The sequence below is a fragment of the Anopheles gambiae genome, chromosome 2 (genome assembly GCF_943734735.2).
Source record: "Anopheles gambiae chromosome 2, idAnoGambNW_F1_1, whole genome shotgun sequence".
NCBI classification, from domain to species: domain Eukaryota; kingdom Metazoa; phylum Arthropoda; class Insecta; order Diptera; family Culicidae; genus Anopheles; species Anopheles gambiae.
Window position 1 is genome coordinate 16,489,977 of NC_064601.1, and position 22,796 is coordinate 16,512,772.

At 43.5% G+C, this 22,796-nt stretch overlaps 1 protein-coding gene across 12 annotated transcripts in view; it reads left to right on the plus strand.

The window, feature by feature from the left end:
* The window catches only part of LOC1269382 (inhibitory POU protein), a 50,908-nt gene that overhangs the window by 2,594 nt on the left and 25,518 nt on the right, over window positions 1-22,796 (plus strand). For 2 of the 12 annotated variants that reach the window (XM_061643425.1, XM_061643426.1), the window contains exons 1-3: window positions 2,104-2,431; window positions 15,906-16,415; window positions 19,443-19,499. In XM_061643425.1, the coding sequence (XP_061499409.1) occupies window positions 16,290-16,415; window positions 19,443-19,499 (183 nt within the window). In that variant the 5' untranslated portion in view covers window positions 2,104-2,431; window positions 15,906-16,289. The other 10 variants (XM_061643416.1, XM_061643415.1, XM_061643417.1 and 7 more) reach the window with 10 other exon arrangements.

A 22,796-nucleotide genomic window follows, 5' to 3' on the forward strand; every position in this document is an offset into this window, starting at 1 on the left:
AAGAAGTTGAAACCTATAACCCGAACAACCTATAACCCGTCGGAAACACTTCCCTCCGCCGGGTCGGTTGCTCGAAATGACCGTTCGATGGGTTGCTGTGATGAGGTCCACATCCTAATGGCACCTCCCTGGTCAGAGGCCGTCAGTGGCGGTGGTGGAAGTGGCGGGGAAGGTAAAGATGATCCGCACAACCTTTCCCCGTTGTCGTCGTTCAGCTTTCGCATCGAATTTTCCGCTCGTCCATTTATGAGCCCCAACGTTTCCAACTCCAATACGGCGGAGGGTTCTCCCTCTCTCGCGCCCATTATGGCCGCCCCGTCCCGACGGCCGGGATAGATTTCACGATTTTATTTTTCATTAGCATAAGATTTGAAATATGCATTCCGACCAATCATTTTGTCATCTCATTTCATTTCCCCGCTTCTGCCGTGTTTTGTTGCTTCTGGCCGCGACACGCGGAAATGATGGCGGTGCACCGGCATTTCCGCATGTCCTCCTCCACCGTGCCATCGAACCGAGAGAGAGAGAGCCGTTCCGCACAATGATATGATGTGATGTGAAGCGAAATCGAACAGATTTCGCCCCGCTTGCTCCCCTTTCTGGTCGCTTTGGGTGTCCCAGACCCCCAGCGCTTGGGTGCCGCCGTGTATCGTTTTATTTGCCGTCGTCCGTGTAGCGTCCTTTTTTCCCTGGTCTGGCGGCGCTCCCGTTTCTTCGTCCCCGGCGACCGGATGCCGACGGTTCTGACGGACGGACGATGTTTTCGCGCGATTGAACCTGCCGCGACCGTCCGTCCGTGCGGCGGATCCGTGCTGAAAGCGGGACAAACAAAAGGGGTTTTAGCGGGCGCCATTGCGCTTGTGAAGCGGATGGTTGTGGCTCGTGAGAAAGAGAGAGAGAGAGTGAGAGCGAGAGAGTGAGAGTTGCGGTACCGGAATCCTTTCGGTTTGTGCAGCAGCTCATGCGCACTGCGCCAGGCGCGGCGAAACCTTCCCTTTGCCGGCACGCTTGCACCCTTGCGCTACGCGCCTTTCGTGCATTGGTTTATGGAGCAAAGGATGGTGCGTTCCTTTGCACGCGCGCTCTTTCATCACGCTCGGCAGACGCTCGGGGCTATCTCTTTCGTGTGCGGTAGTGAGAGCAGCACAGCGCGACGTGCGCGACCCACAGCGAGTGTCCTTTTAGCAACGCCTACTTATAAATATTTTCGTGCCCAGCTACCACCCTTTGCACAACCTCCTGGGCAGCAAATAAACACGCACACACGCACACACGTGGCCACTATTTTGCATGAGGCTGGTGGAAAATCAGGTGGAAAATAAAACCCATACCAGCAGGCGGGGTACAACACTGTGTCCTTTGATTGTTTTGCCGCCGATGCGATCTTCTGTCCTGCTCACTGCCACACACACACACACACGCGTTGCTTTCTCCACGTTGCTGGGAGGGAAAGTGGAGCTGAAGGGTGGGAAAACTATTCTCTCTCTCGTATTCCTTTTTTGTTGTTGTTTTTGGAGCAGCGCGGCTTCACGTTTAATTCCGAACTGAAAGCGTTCAATTCCATCCGCCTATTGTTGTGTCCGGTTGAGTGGAAGGGGTGGGAGGGAGAGGTTATTTCCACAACAACATTGGGAAGGAAATCCTCCCCACCGTAAGGTGGGAGTGTGGTGCGGTACTTTATATTTTTAGCACCATATTTCGTCCTTTTCCAGCACGGGAAAGACCTCCCTGCCCCTCTCCTCGTTACCCCTCCAGTTGGACGAAACTGAAGGTGGCAATAGTTTTCTCTCTCGTCCCTTTTTCCTATCGTCTCTTTCTCGCATTGCTCTTCCGTACACCACCCCTGGCGGGCCGGTTTTTCCGCCACCGTTTTTCCGACCAATCGTTCCGTTCAATTCTTCACCCCTTCCTTCCTTCCTTCCTCCTTTACTCCCACCACCACCCCCCCGGAAACCCACGATTTAGAAACAATTCAACCCCTGTATTCCCCTCCCGTTTCCTCCACCGACCGAGGGGCTCGTCCGTTCGTCGTGTTTTGTGTGTTCCGTCTGGTTTTGCCTGCTGCTGCTGCTACTGGTACTGTGTGTATGTGTGTTCGAATGTCCTGCCAGCGGGTTTTGTCCTCCCTCGTGCGAAGGGAGTGCTTGCACCGCTTTCCCTTCGCTTCCTCCGTGCGTTTGTTGTGTTTTCGGTGTGCTGCTCCCTCACTGCTGCTGCTGCGGTACGCCTCAGCGAAAGGCGGAAAATTACATTCAGTTGCAACAATCGTGTTATCGGGTTTGGATTGAAGTTTTCGGGAATTCCTACCGTTACCGCACGGATTGCTACGCGCAGTGTGTTGTGAGTGTGGCTGTGCGTGAGTGTGTGTGCGCTTTTGTCTTTGCGTCACAATCGCGGCGCTTCAACTGCTCTCGCAGGTTGCGGTCTGGCGGTAAGCACACGCGTAAGGATGCGTCGTGCGGATGACAACAACGCACCAGTCCTCTGCTACATGACGGTACCGTGAAGACGGTGTCCGTGCGGGCAAGGCCGATTACAGGAAGTTTTTGTTGACAGCGTAACGTTTTGTCAGGCGTCGGAATTCGGCGTACGGTGCTGCGTGTGTGATCGCACTCTTGAGGCAGTTAAATTTTAGTGTCACGGGCGCATTATTGGACTGTTTGTGTGTGTGTGTGTGTTGGTTCTTCAGTATGCACGTGTTTGCTTTCCTTTACCTATTGCAGTGATAATAAAAGCCAGGTACGTGCTGGAAGCAATGTGACGGCCGCAACCTATCGCGCTTAAACGAAAAGAAAAGGATACAATTAATCGCTAATATGGGGCTAAAGTAAGCCTGAAAGGTTGAGTCAGATGGACATTGTTAAACTAAAAAAAAAATAACAAAGGAACAAAGAAAGGAACAGTGCAAAACGAACGAATCTCGAATGATTTGTGTCCGGGAACTATGGCCACTACAATCAGTGCTGGTGCGCGTGCGTATCCTTCTATTGTCGTGCCTGTGTTCCCGAATTCCCATTGCACTCCTCCCCCCCCCCAACCCCAACGCCACCTTCTTCCATGCTCCACCATGCTAATCCGCGCGTTAAATGTGTGTGTTGTTCCGCATAACGATACGGAGCAGGTCGATCGATCGATTCCGTTTTTGAGTTGACGTTTGGCGCGGGATCGGGTTTGACGTTTCCGGACATTCGCCCACAGCGCACCGTATTGTTGTGGACAGGATTTCATTTAAATTTCACTCCACGTCCGATGGTGCTGCATGGCGATACAAGCACCGTCTATTGTGAATCTGCCTTGCCGCGGCTGTGGACCCGATGGATATCCTATGTCAAAAGATTAGGGATTCAGGATTATTCGTGGTTACTGCAAATGGTGAATTGTGATATTGTACGGAGTTGCACATTGGTGTAAAGAGTTCGTTGGTAGAACATTTCGAGTGACAACGTGGGTTATTACTGAACAGTTTGCACATTAACAGTGTGGTGAACTTAAGCTAAAAGTGTAGTTTGTTTTTATGTGATTGATTGATTGTATTGCCTACAGAAAACAAAAATGAAGCAGCGAAAGTTGTAACCTCTGCTGTCAATGTGATCTTGAATACAGACAATTGATAATTCAATTGAATTGATATAAGAAATGAAGTTACATTTGGATACACAATTTCAGGCTGCAATCATCTAGGAAATGTAGATACACTCCTCTGCAAATAGCATTATGTATCTAAGTTGACTGTCACATGTTGTCCGAAACTTCTTTGCAAAAAAAATATTAAAATCAAATGTTTTGTGGACACGTGTTTCTGTTGAACATATTGGCGTGTGCTATTACTGAGTAGTTGTTGATGAATGTGATTTAGTGTGCTCAAAGAGGTATAACAGGATAATCCGTTTTGCCGTAGGTATATATTACTTCCGACACAAGAAGAAAATTCAAGGTGTCATATTTGAAAAAGCACGCTGCAAAAAATGTAAATGTTACTCTATTATATTGTAAAAAACAACAGCAAGGTTCAAGTTGATAATGTCTTACGTATTATGCGATAGCGTCGGCATTAAATAAATGAGTTAGTTTCTTGATGTATCGGATGATCAGTCTGAGATGTGGTGAGACGGTACGAATTAGAAATGATATAAACCAATAATTCGTTTATTAGGTCTATTTTTAAAGAATTAAATTTTGCTATTTATTCAATTAGTGTAAACTATTACAATGATTTTAACCACAAATGAAATTTTAAACATGAAGAAGTTTTTTTTTTAATTTAAGAGCTCTTCTTTTTTAACTCATTTGTTTCTCATTCTTTCATTTACATACATACTTACATAGTTTTTTTTACATACATATTTAGTGAGTTGTCTGATTTTATTCGTTTGTCGTTGAGTTTTTTAAAGTAATAACTACAATACTATTGTACCAACCAGACGAAAAGAGTGTATTAATTACAATGCAATATAATTTATTTCAACGGGTTTTTTTTAAATCTCACAACTACCGACCTCTCAGAACCCAACTACAGTGAAATCTCTGTGAAAATATGAATATTCAAGGAACTTAGAGCAGCTTAGAGAGATATTCATGTTCAGGAAAACTAATGAAGGTGCTTGCTATGAAGTATCCAAGAATCGATGAGAAAACTTGTCATCCTTTGATCAATATTTTGTGAACTATCATTTATCTTAGAGAATTTGGGCTTCCAAATCGCATATACAACTTAGAGAATGTTCACCTTAAAAAGATATTCATATTGAAACGACTTCAAATGTATGGAATACGACGGGATCGTCCAAATGTTCACATTAAAGAAACAATTCACTACCTTTTTTTAAATAAACAATACAATACAATACAAAATCATGTTGCATCATTTTAAAATCAAACAATTAGCTGCTGGTGGCACTGTGCTATTAATTACGCTATTTGTTAACACATCGATTTCCCGGTAAATATCGTGTTGTGCCGCTTAAAAGTGCAGTTTTGTTAAACAAAAGAAGTGAATAGTCTCAAAAAAACGCGGGACAAAATACATGCGTTTAAGCCATATTTATCATTTGATGTAAGATAACCGCACGGGGTATATATTACATTAGTGTTCATTGAACGCTACGCTGTGATTAGTTATTTCTCAACGACAGTAGGAACAACAGTTAAAAAAAAAAAACTATAACATCCTTGTTTGTATTTGCACTCAAATTACCTTAAATAAACACACGTGTCGGTTGCGTACACAGTTGATGAAAGGGTGAACTAAAGCGAATGGGGACAAATGTGAAGAGAATTGGCCAGCAAATGTATCTGTTTGGTGTGATCCCTATCGAATGATGTTGTTCTACATTTAACTTGCTTATTTCATTTTAATTGCAAGGTACATTTTCCTGAAGACTTGGAATGTTTTTTTAAAATGTTGAAATTGTATTGTCTTGTACGTGGAATAAGCGCAAACACGTTTTACATTCGATTAAACTAGACACTGTTCCCGCTGAGCTGTTAACAAATGTATTGAACATTGAATTTGAGTTTTCGCATGGTTTTATTACAGCCAATAACAAGCTTCAATGTAACTACAGTCAATTTTATATAAGCTCTAGTATTTTACTGAGCTCAGGGTAAAACTCATGTTGAAGATTATACACATGGATTTCTCATAATTATTATTTGCTGCAACAAACATTATTTTTGAGGAAACCATCAAGAATTACCTTTTTCACTATAGAGCTGTTAATTTGTAAGCACACAACAGTTTATTTCAGTTAGGATCTGTGGGTAGAATGGGTTTGAGTGCATTGTTTTTTGTTACAGTGATGCGTGCAAACGATTTAACGCTTATCTAACCCACCTAAACTGCAATAAATTCGATCTGCGAATGGACGATGTGCGGGTTAGCGCGTTTGTCCGAGGCGTTGCAATGGTTTTAACCGCAAAACCCTCAATAAATGCTCGCTGAATGATGAATGAATGATAAATGTTTAATAAATTCAACCAAGCGACGCGCTGGACGCTGGCAACAGGTTTAGCAGTATAAATTCAGGGTTAGCCATATAAGCGTGTGTGCGATGGGTTCTTTTTTTTTGCTGATTCGTTGCCGTTGAGTAGTTTGAATCTAAACCAGATTTGTCATTCACTCCACAATGACCATAATTCAATTAGATCGGTGTAACGATCATCACGCTGGAGAAGGGCCACAGATGTGTTTGAACTTCGGCTGTACAATTGAGATCATCATATGAATGCAAACAGGGATTGGAAAACAAATGGTGTTTTTTATTGTTTTTTGTTGCAGTTGTTGTTGTTGTTGTTGGAAAAGCTTTTTTTCAATTCTTCATAAAAAAAACAAGACAACGAAAGTAAACATGCTCGGGTTAGTTTATATTTATTTATATCCATTGTTACCATTCGATTGTAATATCATCGGCATTGTTTTAGTGCTGTACACAAGTGTTTTTCAGTTTAGATTTTTTTGTCTTTTTTACATCCTAATGATCCTATATTTTCACATGATTCCGTCAAGTTAATAAATGTTTAAGGTGATAGCAATTTATTTTGCAATTGTATGTTATTTCTCGAGGATAGATCGAGGTGGACATCATTTTTATTTTTTTGGCAGATTATTCATTTTTCCTGTTGGTTGCATTACTATTTGATTCGGGTTTCGATAAGATTAGGACTTTTAAAGATAAATTAAAGTCCTTAAAATATATCAGAACTTAACACGATGTTGTACATTTTAACAGAACATCCCTTTACGTCGTACACTTTATTAAGGGCCGTACTGTTTATCACCATTTCAAAACAGTATCGCTCACGGTTATGCAAATTCAATTCATTTGAAAACAACAAAAAACCTCGCGCCAAATTTACCCCATTCGCCGTGAATGTGAGATGCGGCAGCGCGTTAAAGATGGCACCAGCACATAATTAAAACGGCAGTTTTCCGTGTCACTTCGCATACGAAACATTTCCATTTCCGATGCACGATTTACCTCCTTTGCTTTTTGCTCGGTGATCGGCCTCGGCATTAAATCCTTTTCCGCTTTCAGGCGGATTGTATAAGTGTGTGCGTGTGTGTGTGTGTTCGCGCGCTGGCACAGTGGATGTACTAACAGTGGCAATGGTGAATGTGTCATCATGTCGCTGTGTCCTCGTGCGTTCCGGACATGCGCACCATCTGCTTGCCACGTCCAGCTCCAACAATCATAGCGGTGGGAGCAGCGAATGGGGAAAGGGTGTTTTTCTCTGAAAATCCGTCCCCATTCCTGCCATGAAGAGGGGAGGGGGTTAAAGCTTTCGCCGTTCCGGTGTTGATGATCAATACTCCTTTCCCTCTCTTAACTCTGCTTCCTACTCCACCGCCACCTTCGCTTCGTGAGCAAATAATTACCTTTTCCACTAAAATGCAACATTTTCACGGTATGTGTCTTTGTGTGTGTGTGTGTGTGTTTGATCCCTAGAATCTTCACCCCCTCCAACCCACCTTCAGGTTCTAAGCTGTTGGGAGCTCCGTCAAACGTACGGCTGTATTGGTGAGCTCAATTCACTCGAACACACAGTTGGCTGTTGGGGGAGCAAACACTTCAGCCCGGCTGGCAGGGCAGGCAGGAATAGAAAATGGAGTACAAATCGTGCAGCCTTATGGGGAAAGCTTTATTCAGACACAACGGCACACAGGGAGACCGAATTTAATGTAGGCTTTGTAAATGTTCATTACAGCCATTCGGTTATTTTTACGTGTACCATCGGTAGGAGTTGCCGGTGATTATTACGAACGACTGTCCAATCATAAACCCCGCCGCACGTGGGGAGGGGGCAGCAGCTTGGTGTACGTTTATTAGTAGCTTACGAAAGTAAGCACTCCGTCATAAACCAACCCTACCCAACATGTCGACGTGGCCCCAACAATATCGATCGCCTCGAAGGCACGAAGCTTTGTGTGCCTGCATGTCTTCCCGAGCTCTGGGCACTGCGGTTCTGGCTCTTTTACCATGCAACTTTCCGTCGCCTTTGGGTTCCGTAGCAATCGTAGCAAAGAGTGCCTTTCTGCAGCACGAACATACAATTTGATTCCATTTCCAAATGCAATTGACAGTTGTGTAGCTGTATGCGTTGTACCGTACATGCACACGAGGACAGGAAGGAAAGGTGTGCCATTTATCATAATAATTTGTCATTCATGTGGCCCGTGCCGTACCTATGCCGTAGGCGTGCTGAAGATGGGCATTGTCACCGTACACCGGGCACTCTGGTTGACGTTCGATAGACAAAGTAATCTCTCAACCGGTTCTAATTAAGCCAAGTGAATTAGCTAGCTGAATACTTTTAAGTTGATTATGTCGTGGGTCACAGTAGCATATGCGCACAAACACTAATTAGGTGTAATGCTTGTTAAGGGGGGAAAAGGGCAACACAATTGTCATTCATATGTTGGGATGTTGATTAAGTGCGCATAGGGCCCGGTGCCAATTATTTCAGTTGTTAGTAGTTAATGATTGCGACTAGTTTTGAACGAAGCTAGACGAATTAGCTTAATTTGGGTAAAACTTACAAGTGTAGTAGCAGAAATGTAAATAATACATATGTAGTCTTACTGAAAACAGTTACAAATGGAAGCATTGTTGAGATGAATTTGCGTAGCTGAATGTGCTCCATCAGAGTTAAATGACGCCTCACTTGACCCTTATGCAGATAGCTATCTAAATCGGAGAGTAATGTATCAATGTGAGGACGCAGTTTGAACGCTAATGTCTCTTAACGAACAATGTTACGTAGAAGGCCAATAACTTGGACAGAAGTTATTTTCAAGGTAATGCTTCGAACAACATTTTTGCAGCCAAAATGTAGAAATTTACGCAAAGAGATATAACTGAACAAACATACTACTACGTGCACTTATTAAGATTCAAAAAGTTGAAAGGATATTCAAAGGATGTGTCCGTGTCCATGATTTTTTGAGGATATGATTCCAGGAACGTTCTGTTTACTGTTGATGCCAAGTAAATACACTTGGTTCCTTAAGGCAGTGGTCTCCAACCTGTGGCCCACGGACCACTTATGGCCCGTGGCGTTAAAAGACATGGTCCGCGAAAGAATTCATATTCCAAAAATTTTCCCCATAATCAATATTACATTTTTAACAGGCATGTCTACAATAAAATTTAAACATATTTTTGATCAAAAACTTGGAACTAAGTCTACAAAATGTATGCCCTCAATGCCCTCTGAATTTGCAACGGTGTGTTGAGTTGCGATCGTTGAGTCTGCATGGATGGGAGGCTGCAGCCAGGGACCGAGCATCCTGGAGAATTATTGTTGACCGTGAGCAGGCCAACAAGAGAGAGAGAGAGAGAGTGTTGAGTTGTGAAAGTATTTACGATTAAAGGATAATTTGAGTATACATAACAGATGTTACAAAGAGACTCTACCTTTTCGTCTGTTGGATAGCTTTTCGAATCTTGCAAGGCCTAAAAGGAGAGCCCTTCTGTTTGGTTCCTCGGAACAAGACTGCTCGGCTAGTCGACTGCTTGTCCGATAAATTTAATATCTAATAATCCTCATAAATCTTGAAAGCTCGTATCTTTCTATGTGTAGAAGAAAAAGAAGTTAAATAAAGTATACAAAAAAACATAACCAACACAATTAAATAAACGTGGAGAAAATAAAACACAAAGATGCAGAAAATGTGTTTTAGTACACCATATGATGAACCAATGGGCCGGTCTATTCTATAGAAGCGTCGGCTCCAACAAGACCGAACGATATCGATTACCAACCGGGACCGTACCAAGGAATGAATTACCATTGGCAGCGTGATACTAATAAGTCTTGGCAGCTTATATAGAGCGGACTCGGTTACTACTACACAGAAGAAGTAACTTTGTAACGTGTTTTAAAGAAAGATAGATTCATTGTTACGAAATATTGTTACGCCGCATTATTATGATATGCAGCGGTGTATGTTTCAAACCCCGCACCTAATATTTCTAACGTTCGTTCGCCTCCCTGAACGATTTGCAACAATCGTAAGCCCGTTAAAATTTAAACACCAACATAAAGAAAAAAAAGAAGGGAAAGAAAGAAAATACCACCTTCGCAACTTCTTAGCAATCGCGTAAACGCCACTTTGATCCAGCACCACACACGTATCAAGTGGCGTACTATAGATGTGTGCCACGGTGTTCACTTTAAAGGTGGAATCTGACTACGGCGCTGAATATTTAATCCTAAACGTTTTCCCCCGTCGCGTGCTCCATTGCGCCACACTGCTGCTGCTGGTGCTGGCGACTTAAAGCCCAGCCCAGGCCTGCTTGGGGTCGAGGGAGTTCCAAAGGGTCACAGCATTCGCGTTCGGGAAGAGGCGGAAAAAAAGCTGCCGATTGAAGCACAAAGCATGGGAGTCAGCATAGGCAAACGGGCTGAACTACCGACAAAGACGACGGCAACGAATGATGACAACGGCGTAAGAGCGCAAGATTTTTCTATTTTCCTTTCCGTGTGTGTGTGCGCGCATGTTTTTTTTTGTGTCGTTCCTTTTGGATAGCGATAATTTATGCATTTCTGAACGCGCGACAAGCGGTGGGCCGCTTACATCTACTCATTTATACATACCCAGAGTCCCAATCGGATGAGTACAAAATCACGTCCCTGCTGACACAAAAGGGAGAGAGCCGCGAAAGGTCTGTTCCGTGCCGCCTTCCAACCCCCCCACTGAATGGTAGAGTACATAATTTTTTGTCTCTATTACAATTGTACTTTTGCGCTGGTTGATACTTTTTTCGGTGCCATGCTTATGCTTTTAAATTTGCCATCCCTTCGCGAAACCGCTATAGTTGTTCGCCTGGGCGGGCGGGCGGGCGAACGTGATGCGTGGCGCCAAAAGGGAAATGGACTTCGCGCAATGGAAAATGGAGGCTTACGTAACCGATTGAACATTTCGCTAATGAGCTAATATTTGCGAGTGGTTTTTCACTCAGTTTTATTAGTGCTTTTTGTTCACCTGAACGCAGCGGTAAAAGGGGTTCTGATGAGGCAAACAAAAAACGAAGCGATTTCCCACTTGCCTGTTTCGGGTGCTGCTTCCATTGGGGAATGGTACCCGGGGCATGCCATCATACCCGTTGGCGTCCGTTTATTTAATACCAGCATGGAGTTAAAGCAACGACAAACAAAACTGCGCTAATTTGAAATGACAGGCTGTGCGGACGGGATGAGAGATGGAACGGAAAGGACGATAAAACAAAAAACTCGATCGCTTTACTGATCAAACAGTGGGCTGCCAAATAAAATAGATAGTATTGCGTTTCCGCTGATTGCAGGCAGGCACAAACTCATCAAAAGGGGCCGCAATGTTTGCTCGACATGCAAACCATAATTACTTCTGCACGGTTAGACTGCATTAGTTTATTGGAAATTGATTACCGTGGGTAAATATCAGTGACATGATACATTGGGCGCGATTTTTTTTGTAGAAAAATAAATATAGTTGGGTGAAACTGTCTGAAATGATACACAGAGCTATCTTTTTTCGATGTTTAATAAAAAAAAACCTACACAATTTTTGGTTTTTTTTTAAACAATTCATGAAATTGCTACATGGTGCAACAAAAAATTTGATTAATCAATCAAGAAATAATAACAATTTATCGTAGAATTCACATATAATGTTTCTAACACTTTATCGTCTTAAGAAACTACACATTTCACGGGAATAAAACCATTGTTTCTTAGCATAGCAACACTTCAAACAAATCTCCAACAGAAAGCCACAAATAAAGCCAAAAAAATGAAACAAAAAAAAAGGAACTGCCCAAGAGCACACAAGTACGAAAAAGGAATTTATGGCCACACGTGTACCGAATGTACCGACCATAAACATATTTCAACGGTGCAATGGTTACTTCCTACCGGTTACACACACACACACTGATACGCCGAGAAGGTGGAATTGTAAGATGATAAATGCATTTTGGTGGTACAGTGTGTTCTGCTGGCCGCGGTTATTGCGACCATTCCTGGTCCTAGTTCTGTACCGTTTGGGGTGGAAACCCCCGTAAGACAACAGCAACAAAAACGCAAACATAACACAGTACCAACAGTACAACCCAACAGCGAGTGAGAAAGATAGAGAGAAACCGTAAATGTAAGAAAAAGCTCATACGCTATCGTCAAAATGCTCGCCCCAATCGTGTGAAAAGCATTGAGGGCGAGGGCGTCGGGATGGAGATGGTTTCTTTTACGAGGTTTTATTGTTTCCACCGCGGCAGCATAACATAATTGGCTGCCATAAAAGTGAAAAACAATGCAATGGGAAAACAGGGTACGGGCCCTGTAGTAGTTCGAATGCGTTCGCTAAGCTCCACCTTTTGAGTATGTGCTTTCTTGACGGTACGTACGTCGCAAGGAACGTACGGCCCTCGAAGGCACAAAGCATACCTGGAGATAATTTCGCGAACAAAGAGCCAAAGACTGATAATAGAAAGGAGAAATTTATTTTAATGGACAAAAGCAAATGTATTGTTGGTGATGGGTGGGTAGATAGACGGTATCATACATTTTACACGAGATTGGCGTTGGTTGAGAATAAATACGTTTTAACAACATTTCAATACTTGTACAGGATGTTTTACAGTTTGCTGCAGGAAAATTCTTAAACTGTGTTATATCGTGTGTTGAACATTTCTACTCACCATCACAACCAATACGAACGGGGAGGGAAATACAATACGATTTTAGCAACACAAAATTCCACACATCCAACCGGGGAAATGATTGATTATGCACGCGCGTGCATGAAGTTTGCAATCGAGCTTCGGTTCGCGGAACAGAACTAATTCTGTTTCACCTTCCGGTTCCGGGTGCCAGCCGCGTTTGCCTGCGGCATGGAAACCGATGCTCCGATGTATGGAGTCAGCCACAGCAACGGCCAAATTCCGTTTCATCTTCGCGAAGGTTTGGCCACTGTTTGACAATTCGAACGGGTGCTTTCAATCTGTTTCGTACGTTTCTGGGTGCTGCCTGGATACACAGTTCGTTTGGTCGTGTTTGTTTCATTGATACGCAACATTCGGTAGCCGGTTTTCCGGGAGCGAACGATGACATTTTTGACCTGAGATTTATCGATGAGGATAACGAGTTGTGCGGGAAATAAAATATACAAAGGCTACCCGCGTAGTACAAAACAATCGCGGTACGCATCTGGGGACCTCGTACGTCGATGGCCGGGCGCAGTGCATCGGACGTGACTCGTTGTTGCGCGGCCCCGGCAGCAGCAGACCGTTGATGTCGTTTAGCGGAAGTACTGCTTTAAAATTCATACGATTTGACTGTACCTGGGGGTTGAGGGTTTGCGCGTTGACAGGATTTAGTTGAATTTGCTGCCGTGAGCAGGTTTGAGGACTATTTTCACATTTGGCAAGCAGTGATGGTGAACACAATTTTGGAAAACCTGTTCTAACATTGAAATTTTCTGAAACGGATGCAAAACTGTTTGACGTATTTGCCATATTTCATTTATTTCTATGTGAAAATACGTTTATTTCAACGTTACCTGTATCTATCTTTCGCTATGCATCAATTCTACTAGTTTGCGACATCTCTCTACTAGCAAGTGATGAGTTTCGCGCACTGTCGAAGATGTATTACTCCAAACAAACCTTTGCTTGAGGGGAAGCAGTCTCGAGATACATCATACATCCGATAACACAATTGGAACTAATATTAAACAGAGCTAGTTGGACTTAGTGTAGAAGGTCAGGTTTTGATTTCGAATCCATTAAATTGGAGATTAATTGGATCCTAGACAGCTATCGGTGTTCAAGCAGTGAAGGTCTTGGGTATATCGACTGGAATGAACAACATAGATAATTAAAGGAACTGCCTACAAATGCAGGAATATGAGCAGTAATAAACAGAGACACTCTGTTTCAGAAAGAGACAGGAATAATAACCAAACCTGGGCATTTTCTTGGGCTTTTGTGTACATCAACTATTATAATCCTCTGATCTAACAGGAACTGTTTGAGACGATTCTATTGAAATAATCTGATGAAAAGATGAGGAAAAAGAGAAGAAAAAAATAAAGAGAAAAAGATAAAGAAGAAAAATAAGAAGAAGTATTTTCCTGGAACAAATTCACATTGACCTAAATTTCCCTACCAGGTCTCTTGAGTACCCCTGCCATGACTTTTGAGAAAGCACAAACATGCGTTCTGCTTCTGAAGAATTTAAATTTTCAGCAAAATCCACTCCTTTCAGTTTCCTTACTGGATCTTTTTTCCTTCGAAAAAAAAATAAGTACCTCCCCTGCTCTTCCCTAAAAACTCTTCATTTTCATACCAATCATCGATAATATGACAGCATAAATAGCTGTAATCCGTAGCGCTCGGTAAACATCGCCTTGCCAATCGAACAATGCGGCCAGAGTTTAGACCATTATCACTCGCCGAATCGCACTCCATTATAGACCAAATTTTCCTTTCCAGCCTGTCTAAGCCCGTCGAAAACTTTGATTAGACGCCTCGCACCCGCGGTTCTTTCAGTGCCTGCGAGGAATGTTTTCGAAAGCATAGAGCTAGAGCTTCCCCCACCGGCAGCGTGAAGCATTTCCGTCAATGGCTCTCGAGCGAACGTTAATTGTGCAAACACGAAACTATGGGCAAACTAAATTGTGGCAGCAAACTTTACCAATACCAACAGAAGTGTTGCTATTAGAGGAAGCAAACAAAAAAAGAGGAAGGTTTCTCACATTTACACACACACACACACACACACACACACAACGTGCTTGTGTGCTGGCGGACATGGCTGGCTCGAGGATGTTGTTTACAGCGCACGGCGTCGGTAACTGGTTCAACCGAAAATGACCACAGCATGGTTAATATAATCATGACCCCTAATCAAATGCATCCATAATTAATCTGTTTGGCGTTTGCTGGCGGAGCGCAAATCGGCACAGACACAGGCGGAGGTACAACGACACACAGCACAACAAAAAACTGAAAGAGAAACAAAAAAAAAAAACAAAACAAGAGTTCGATGGTAAGCGACAACGGCCACAAATCTAAGCGTAACTCAAACAACACGCGGGGCTCAGTTGGAATGAGGGCTGATGGTGATTGTGTCGAATTCGTTCATTCGCACCTCGACGGGTTGCGTTAGTGTTGGTAGCGCGAATCCTTGCCTTGGTTGGTATGTGTTTTGGGGGGAAAAAAGAAAGAGCTACAACCGTACGAAACATAGTAACCGCTGAACTTTGCCCTGTCCAATGTGTCCCTGTGTGTGTGTGTGTGTGTGTGTGTGGTGTGAGTATTGTTACAGCAGCAAAAGGGGTAGTAAAAGCTTTGCACGAAAAGTGCATAAAAATGCAGACGTGTGTCGTGTGTTCTGTGGTTTGGATGAGTGTGAGTGAGTTTTTTGTTTCTTATTTCTCCAATAAAGTCTGCTGCGTACAGTAGTGTGTACGTGACGGGTATGTGAACGCGAGTGCAATTGATGCTCGTACGGACTGCAGCTATATGCATGTGCTCCCGATGCGTTCGATATGAGTCCCATAAACGGCACGTTTTTTACCGAAAATTAACGATAGCACTAAATTATACCGCACCGATGTGGGCTGAAAACCAATTAACTTGCGAATTTTGGGCAGTATTACTTCTCGAACAATCCAATTTATGGTTCCGCAGTTCTTCGATTTAGCATGCTGCATTTGTGCTGGTAAAAATGAATTTTAATTATTGGCCTGAATTTTTGGTGCATAATGAATTTCACACCATTTGATAACTGTCTTAATGATCAGCTATATATCGAATTTGGAAGGAATTCGATGAAAAGTGTGAACAGTACGGCTATAGAGATACTTTCAAGCGGACACTTCATATTCGTTAATAGCATTTCTGTTTTGCCTTCTTCTTTCTTTACAGATCACACAAAACAATGCGACAAGTTAACTAACTTAAAACCAGTGAACACCGTGTATGCAACCAAGTGTAACAGAGTGTGTAAAGTGTATTGAGCAGAAACCAAACTCGCGCTCACGATACTGGCCAGGGTAAATTGAACTACTAGACTAGAATAAACAAAAAACAAAAAACGCAACGCGAAGGAAACATCAAGATAACAAAGTGTATACCAGCTCCACGCACTGCTGGCCGTATACGGACAGTCGGGACGGGCAGAACGCACCGATCCTTAGCATCAATCCTTTTCGTGCCGTGTCCGCAGTGCATTACAACGACGTCAAGATTTACTCACCGACGCCTTTAGACGCCTCCAAGGCGTTAAAGCTGGAGGACGAATTTACCGGCATGACTATGCCCGTTTATCCGTCAGCCGATAAAATGAAAATGAGTACTCCGAGCTGCTTTCCCGGTCGATACAGCCCCACCTACAGGGGGCCCGAGCAGATGCGACGGTGTATGGCGAACCCATCGGTAAGTTTATGTTTGTGTTTTTCTTTAAATACTTCACATGAAACTGTCGTTATCAGTCAGATTTCTTCATTAAATGCAAAGTTGCATGAATTTTGTTATTTCGTCTACATTTAAGGTTTATTATTCGGGCACTTTTTTATCTTCCATTTTCACACATTTAGACCTTTAAACTATGACCTTAAACAAATCTGAGAACGGGAGAAACTCCCGAGAGTTGGAAAAGGGTAACTTTGTATAGGAAAACATTAAAAATTAACGATCCAGTGTGCTCAAAAGCAGTAACCTTTTCCTCTTTGTTTAGGGCTTGTTTCTGTTTTTTTTTTCAAGAGATCATGTTAAAAAAGCAATACTAAGATAATTAAAGCTGACGCATGTGAGAGCTTCATACGAAACGTGATAATTTACTGATTAATTTGTTGGAATAGAATTGTTTCTTCCTCCTTTAATTGGTTTCATATAATAATACATATATGGCCTTGATGCGCTCCACATGAGAATCGATCCTGTCCGGCCTTGTAGGTGCTGGGGCGTCCACCGTATTGACCACATCAGTGAAATTTTCCCAAGTGCTGCAATTTATCATTTTCCAGCGTGACAGAGGAGCAGCGTTTGGTTCAGGAAATGGATCACCATTTCCTTTCCCCTTCCCATAGCTAGTCAAGCGTAAAATCAAACTTTCATAAGCTATTGGGTCCTCGGGCCATCTGCCCCTTTACCACAATCCACACCCCCCTCAACATCCGCAACGGGCTTGTGCCAATCCTTACGTAAGCGTGTCGGTCTAAGTGCAATTGCCTAAGAGTGTGATGTCCCCAAGCACGTCCACTGCTGCCGGCTGCCCCCTTCGGAAAGCTCCCTATTTCACTGTGCTAAACCGTCCGGCCTAGCGGAAGCGTTGATGATAATGATGGTCGATTGTTACCACCTCCGGCAAAAACGGGGAGGGGTGGGGGAGGGAAGAGGATACAGAGCAGGGCCATGGATGGACATTTGGCCGGATTGCCCTATTTTGGCGATGAAATAGCAATGAATAACCAATGCAGCGGGAGCGACTGGGACTGGGAGCCTTCGCCTCGGCGTTGGGCCGGCGGGTAAAAGTGAGATAAATATCACGCGTACTGCGGTGCACGCGGCACCAGGACGTACGTGGCCACAAATTAGTGCGGGAATTGGTCGCTCGCTTCGCAAATGGTTCTTCTCGCTTCATTAGCAAAATTAACAAAATTAATCAGTGTCTCCCACTGCGCCGAGCCGTCAATCTTCGTCTTTCCGCAACGTCGACCGCGTATAGGTGGTCGTTGCCAACTGTGGATTTTACCGGGTGTACCACACGGTGACTGGTCTCGCTACGTCAGGGAAAGTTGCCAATAGTTTCCTTTCGCAGTGGACCCGGCGGTTGAGCTAAAAGTAAATTTCAATAAATCTTCTTTACCTGCATAGAACGTCCTCTTGGGGAAACACTATTTTTACTTCAAATTCTGTACCCAACAATGTAAGAGTTGTACGGAATTGGTTGAGGATACACTTCTTTTTTTATCACAACAATAAAGCCTAAATCAAGTAACAAACATTGAAAAAAAAAAGGTTTATAGTATCTCAATAAAATAAAATAAAACCCCTAACGAAAGCATGTCCTCATCCTTGCTTTGCACGAAGACACGTTTTCTCCATCGTGCTGCGGCAGCTGGAGGAGTGATGGGTTTCGAATGTTTGCATTTCCCGCATCAGTTCGATAAAGTTAAATTGTCCAGCGTTTGCCAACCGGAGTCCGGCATTGGTCAGATTTATAGTCCACTAAATTGATATCCGTGGCTTTAATTTTTGCGGACCCACGGTTTTGATGGTCGGTACGTGGTCTGTGCGCTGCACACGTTTACGAGTGTCCCCGTTCGCAGGACACGCGTAGCCTTGGTAAAGTTTGGGAAGGGGTTTCCCTTCTTTTTACACTCGCCATTTGTCAGCATACGGTAAAATAATTACGAACCAGAATGGTCGGTTTTATTAGGTGCTTCTGACAACTGCCGATCCCGAACGTGATCGAGCAGAGCTTAGTGTAGTGGCATGCAAATCAATGTACAGCATGGGACCGGTACGCATTCGTATAAAACCCAATTGGATAGTTTATTTCTTGCCAAACTGTTGGCGTTTGGATGTTGGAAAATTTATAAACCATTCATCAGTGAATGTTTGTCAAGTTTTCACTCACGGAGGGCAATATAAAGCGAATTAGCCAGTACAGCTCGTGGTGCAATGCGAAAACGTGGTGTTGGAGATGTTTGCGATTGAAATTTATTTACCTTCAGTTATTTATCTTATATTTCTTACATTACATATTTATTTAGCATGTTTATAGGATTCGTACTATACAAACAATAGACTATTTTCTTGAATATGAACAACTATTTTCTTGAACAACGTTTCTTGAACAACATCGACTAAGTTATAGCAATATTTGAAGCTCCCGGAGTACTCCTAGAAGAAGCATATTAGCAAGAATAATGTTGTAGGTTAGCTGAGCCAAAGAAACAAGTAGCCCTTGCCCTTGTTACACTAACTACTTAATAAGTCCAAACCACTTAAACATGATCTAAGATGTCCAATAACAGATTATTTGTATATTGTGAATAAGAAGACAGCAATATTGATTTAATCTCCAGATAGAAAACTTTACTAGACTTTGTAGTCATTTTTAATGGTGTAGTAGTCTCTGTTGAATTAATGTCTGAGACTCAGACAACACTTAGTCTTGTTTGAAAATTCATAAAAAATATCACAAACATGAGATCCTCGTTTTGGTTTTATTAAGATTTTTATTCAGTTTAAGAGGCCTGTTACTTTTTTAGCAACACAGTCTTTATTGAGATCGACCCAGTGCTTATGGCAATGTTCTTGTATGCGCAAACAAACGAATTTTCATATATTTGCTAATCTTATTGACATATCCATCTCTTAGTTTTATTTTTATAATATTCCTCATGCACCGTTGTGACAATGCTATTCTTTCTTCTTCCAACTTTCCCTCTCCAGAGTCGATTCCTGGAGGATGCATCGCTGATGTGTAACTCCTGGTCACCTAGGCATAATGTAAGTATTTCAACGTTCGTCTGCAAACTGCACCCCAAATGCTTTAACACCATCCCACCAGCACACTCTACTAGCACTGTTTCGTGTGAGTTGAACTGCAGCGTGATAGAAATAAGAAACTAAACGCTTTACAACTTCCGGAAAATACAGTTCACTGGAGTTGAAGTGAATAAAACCCAACTTTAGATGTTTTAGTTTCGCTCTCCCTTCCCTCAACGGTTGGGCAACCATTTTTTACCTGCGCCCAAACCATCGAAGTTCAACGGGTTGTAAAAACGGAAACTCCACCATTGCTAGCACCCGGTCCCGTTTAAACCTGAGTTTGACGATCTCGAAACTACTTCGCTGGTCGTCGTCCCGCACATGACGATGGTCAGCCCCAAGCAACGGGCCTTGAAAATGTTGAGGTTTTGTTTTTATTTTTACCACCTGCTCCATCCCTGTACGCGCTCTGTAAAACTTCAGACTGCAGGCTCATCCACCAGTCACCGGGCCCGGATGAATGATAAAAAAACAACACACTCACACACTCGCACATGTCCTGCAGGCCTGAATTTACTCGACGGTTAAAAAAAAACACAACTTGTACGAACTTGGTCTGCGTTTGCTCTTTTCACTTCGCAAGAAAAGTTTACTGGTCTCGCGTGTTTCTTTTCCCAGCACCTCCCGCAGTGCTTCGTAGCTTCCGGCTTACCATCACGAGCCAGTATCGATCCGACTCGCATGGCACGGGAAACAGCACAGCATTGCACACAGCCACCACCAGCGTGTGCAGTATGTGGAAAACCAAACTGGATACGGTAGAGGGGCACGATTACACGATGCTGTTGCCCTCTGTTTTGTCACCGTCTAGTGTCTTCCGTGTCATCCGTATTGATTACTGTAATGTTTTAAGTGTCGTTTGAGCGAGAATGTCGATTCCCACTGTCACCGGGAGGCCGAGAGTTGACATTTCTCGAGTGGGATAATGTTAAGTTCTTTCCGGTGTCTTTCCCCGCCTGACAGCGATGTCAAGCGGGCTGGGAAACATCTGAAGGCTTCTAGTCTTCGGGAGGAGTTGTAGCGTTTGCCGAGGGCTCTGGCAAGTAATTGGCATGGAAATGTGCCACAGTTGGGATGGTACTTGCTTGGCATTGTTTTAATCTCGTAAGGTGGGGAGATGTTTCTATTTTTATTTTGTAGTAAGGATGCTATTTAAAGTTATTCGTTACATTGATTTGGTTTAGTTTAAATTTAATGTACTTTTGCATTCTGAACCTTTACAACGCTAATAGCAATCCTGTCAATCAGAACCTGAAAGCCACCTAGTTAATCATTTTAGTGCAGCGACTGTTCATAAACATTACACGACGCTTAGCTTCATCTAACCACCATCTGCTTTTCGTTATTAATTGTTTGTATAAAACTAGGCCATACGGTGCGAATAGAATTGAATTACCATTACTGGTAATCAAAATGAAGTTACTATTTCCCTCCTCTTTGCTGGTCGAAAATTCAACTCACTGAAAGCTTGCCCTTGATGCTTTCACCTATCCGGCCAGGTGTTGACAGTGGAAGACCAAAATAAAAACAATGAGTTGACAGATTGATCCTAATGTTATGTTACCATTAGTGTGGAGTGGTGGAAACGGGAGGTTTGGATAGATCTTTGGGCAAACTTCTGCCCTCACTGTTGGACCACCTGTCATCGCTGGCTGGTTAAGGTCGTTACGAGCTTTCGAGCCTTATCGTGGTGGACAGGTTTGTTCCATTTTTTTCTGTCTTTGGAGCTCTGGAGCGGTGACGGTGACACAAACTCCACCACGACACGTGTCCGCTCCGTCGCCGAAAGTCTATTGACATTGTTTAATGTGATTACGTTATTTAGGAGCCCGAAAGCGTTTTTGATATATGATGTGTAGCAGCTATCAAATGTTGTTACAGACCATCGAAAGCGTACCACACGCGCGTCAAATTAGTCGCAGGAAATGTTATTGTCACTATCGCGCACCGTAGCGAGGAAATATTTTCATTCGTGACAGGTGGTAAAAAACAATAACTGTCCACCTCGGCACACCAACTGACCAACATGTCATACGTACGTAAGTTTCACCTGCCACCGGGAAAAAAAGCGTTGTGGGGGGAACGTGTATTTTTGTTTTCTTCGTTTTGTTGTCTTCTGCTTCAGGACACATCAGAGAACATTTTTCCCCGAAACTTCGTTGCGGGAAGGAACCAAATATGTCACTAGTAAGTAGCCAGTAGAGGTGAACGATTGGAACGCGTGTAGGTAGGAATGGTGCACTGAGGAACTGACAGAGCAAAAAAAGAGAAGGGAACTCCAATCCCCCATTAGCCAACCCTCAGCAGAAGGGTTGGATATGTTCCCTACCATCCATTGCGTTTCATTCCCCTTACCCTTTCCGGCCGGGAACTCACGCTAAAGCGCCGGGCACTTTTCCATCGGTTGGCACATGTTTCAATTATCCAAATTATACGCTCGTCTACTTCAATGCACCGCGGCAGTACTTGCACCGCTTCTCGTCAATCAAATCGTCCTACACCACACACACACATACACACATTAGGGTCACATGAGAGGCTCACTGTGTGTGGTGCGTAGTGCGATGACGCAGAAATTTTGACAGCACTCAGAGCTGTTGGAAATTGCAACGATTCTCAAATAGTTGTACTTTTACCTTCCTAAAGGCCAACCGTCGGGGCGGGGCAGGTGAAACGACCGGGCCGGGAAAGCTGGCAAGCAAATCAATGTTGAAATAATAAGGGACGAAAATATGTTTCAGTAGCAAATAATGGCCCGGTTTTTTCGGGATCGAGTCCCCTTTGCTACTATTCCGTCCCATGCTGCCTGGTGCGGTGAGAGCGGCAGCAAGTGTAAATACAATTTTCCATCCACGGCCCATGGTGCCGGCGGGTGGAAGTGGAGCGGGAACGCAAGGCTGCCAGCAGACCACCACCCCTCAAGCTGCAGTTGTGTTCGCCCCTTCGCTTCGTAAAGCCTATAAATACACCTGTTACTGTTGGGAAGTCCTTCAATAAAAATAAAATAAACTCACTGCGGAAAATAAACCATGATATAGAGCGGGTGGGCCTTGATGGACTGTTGCACCATACTTCATACGCACACACACACACACACACCGTGCCACCCTTCCTGAGCAACCCGCAGCACCGTAAGAGCTGCGTTAACGACAACGGGACCCTTTTCTTTTCGGTCCTCTCGCGCGTACCCCTTTTTGTTTGCCGCCTTGTATGCTCCGGAAATGGGTCCTCGACGGAGTTCGCTCCTAAATCTTC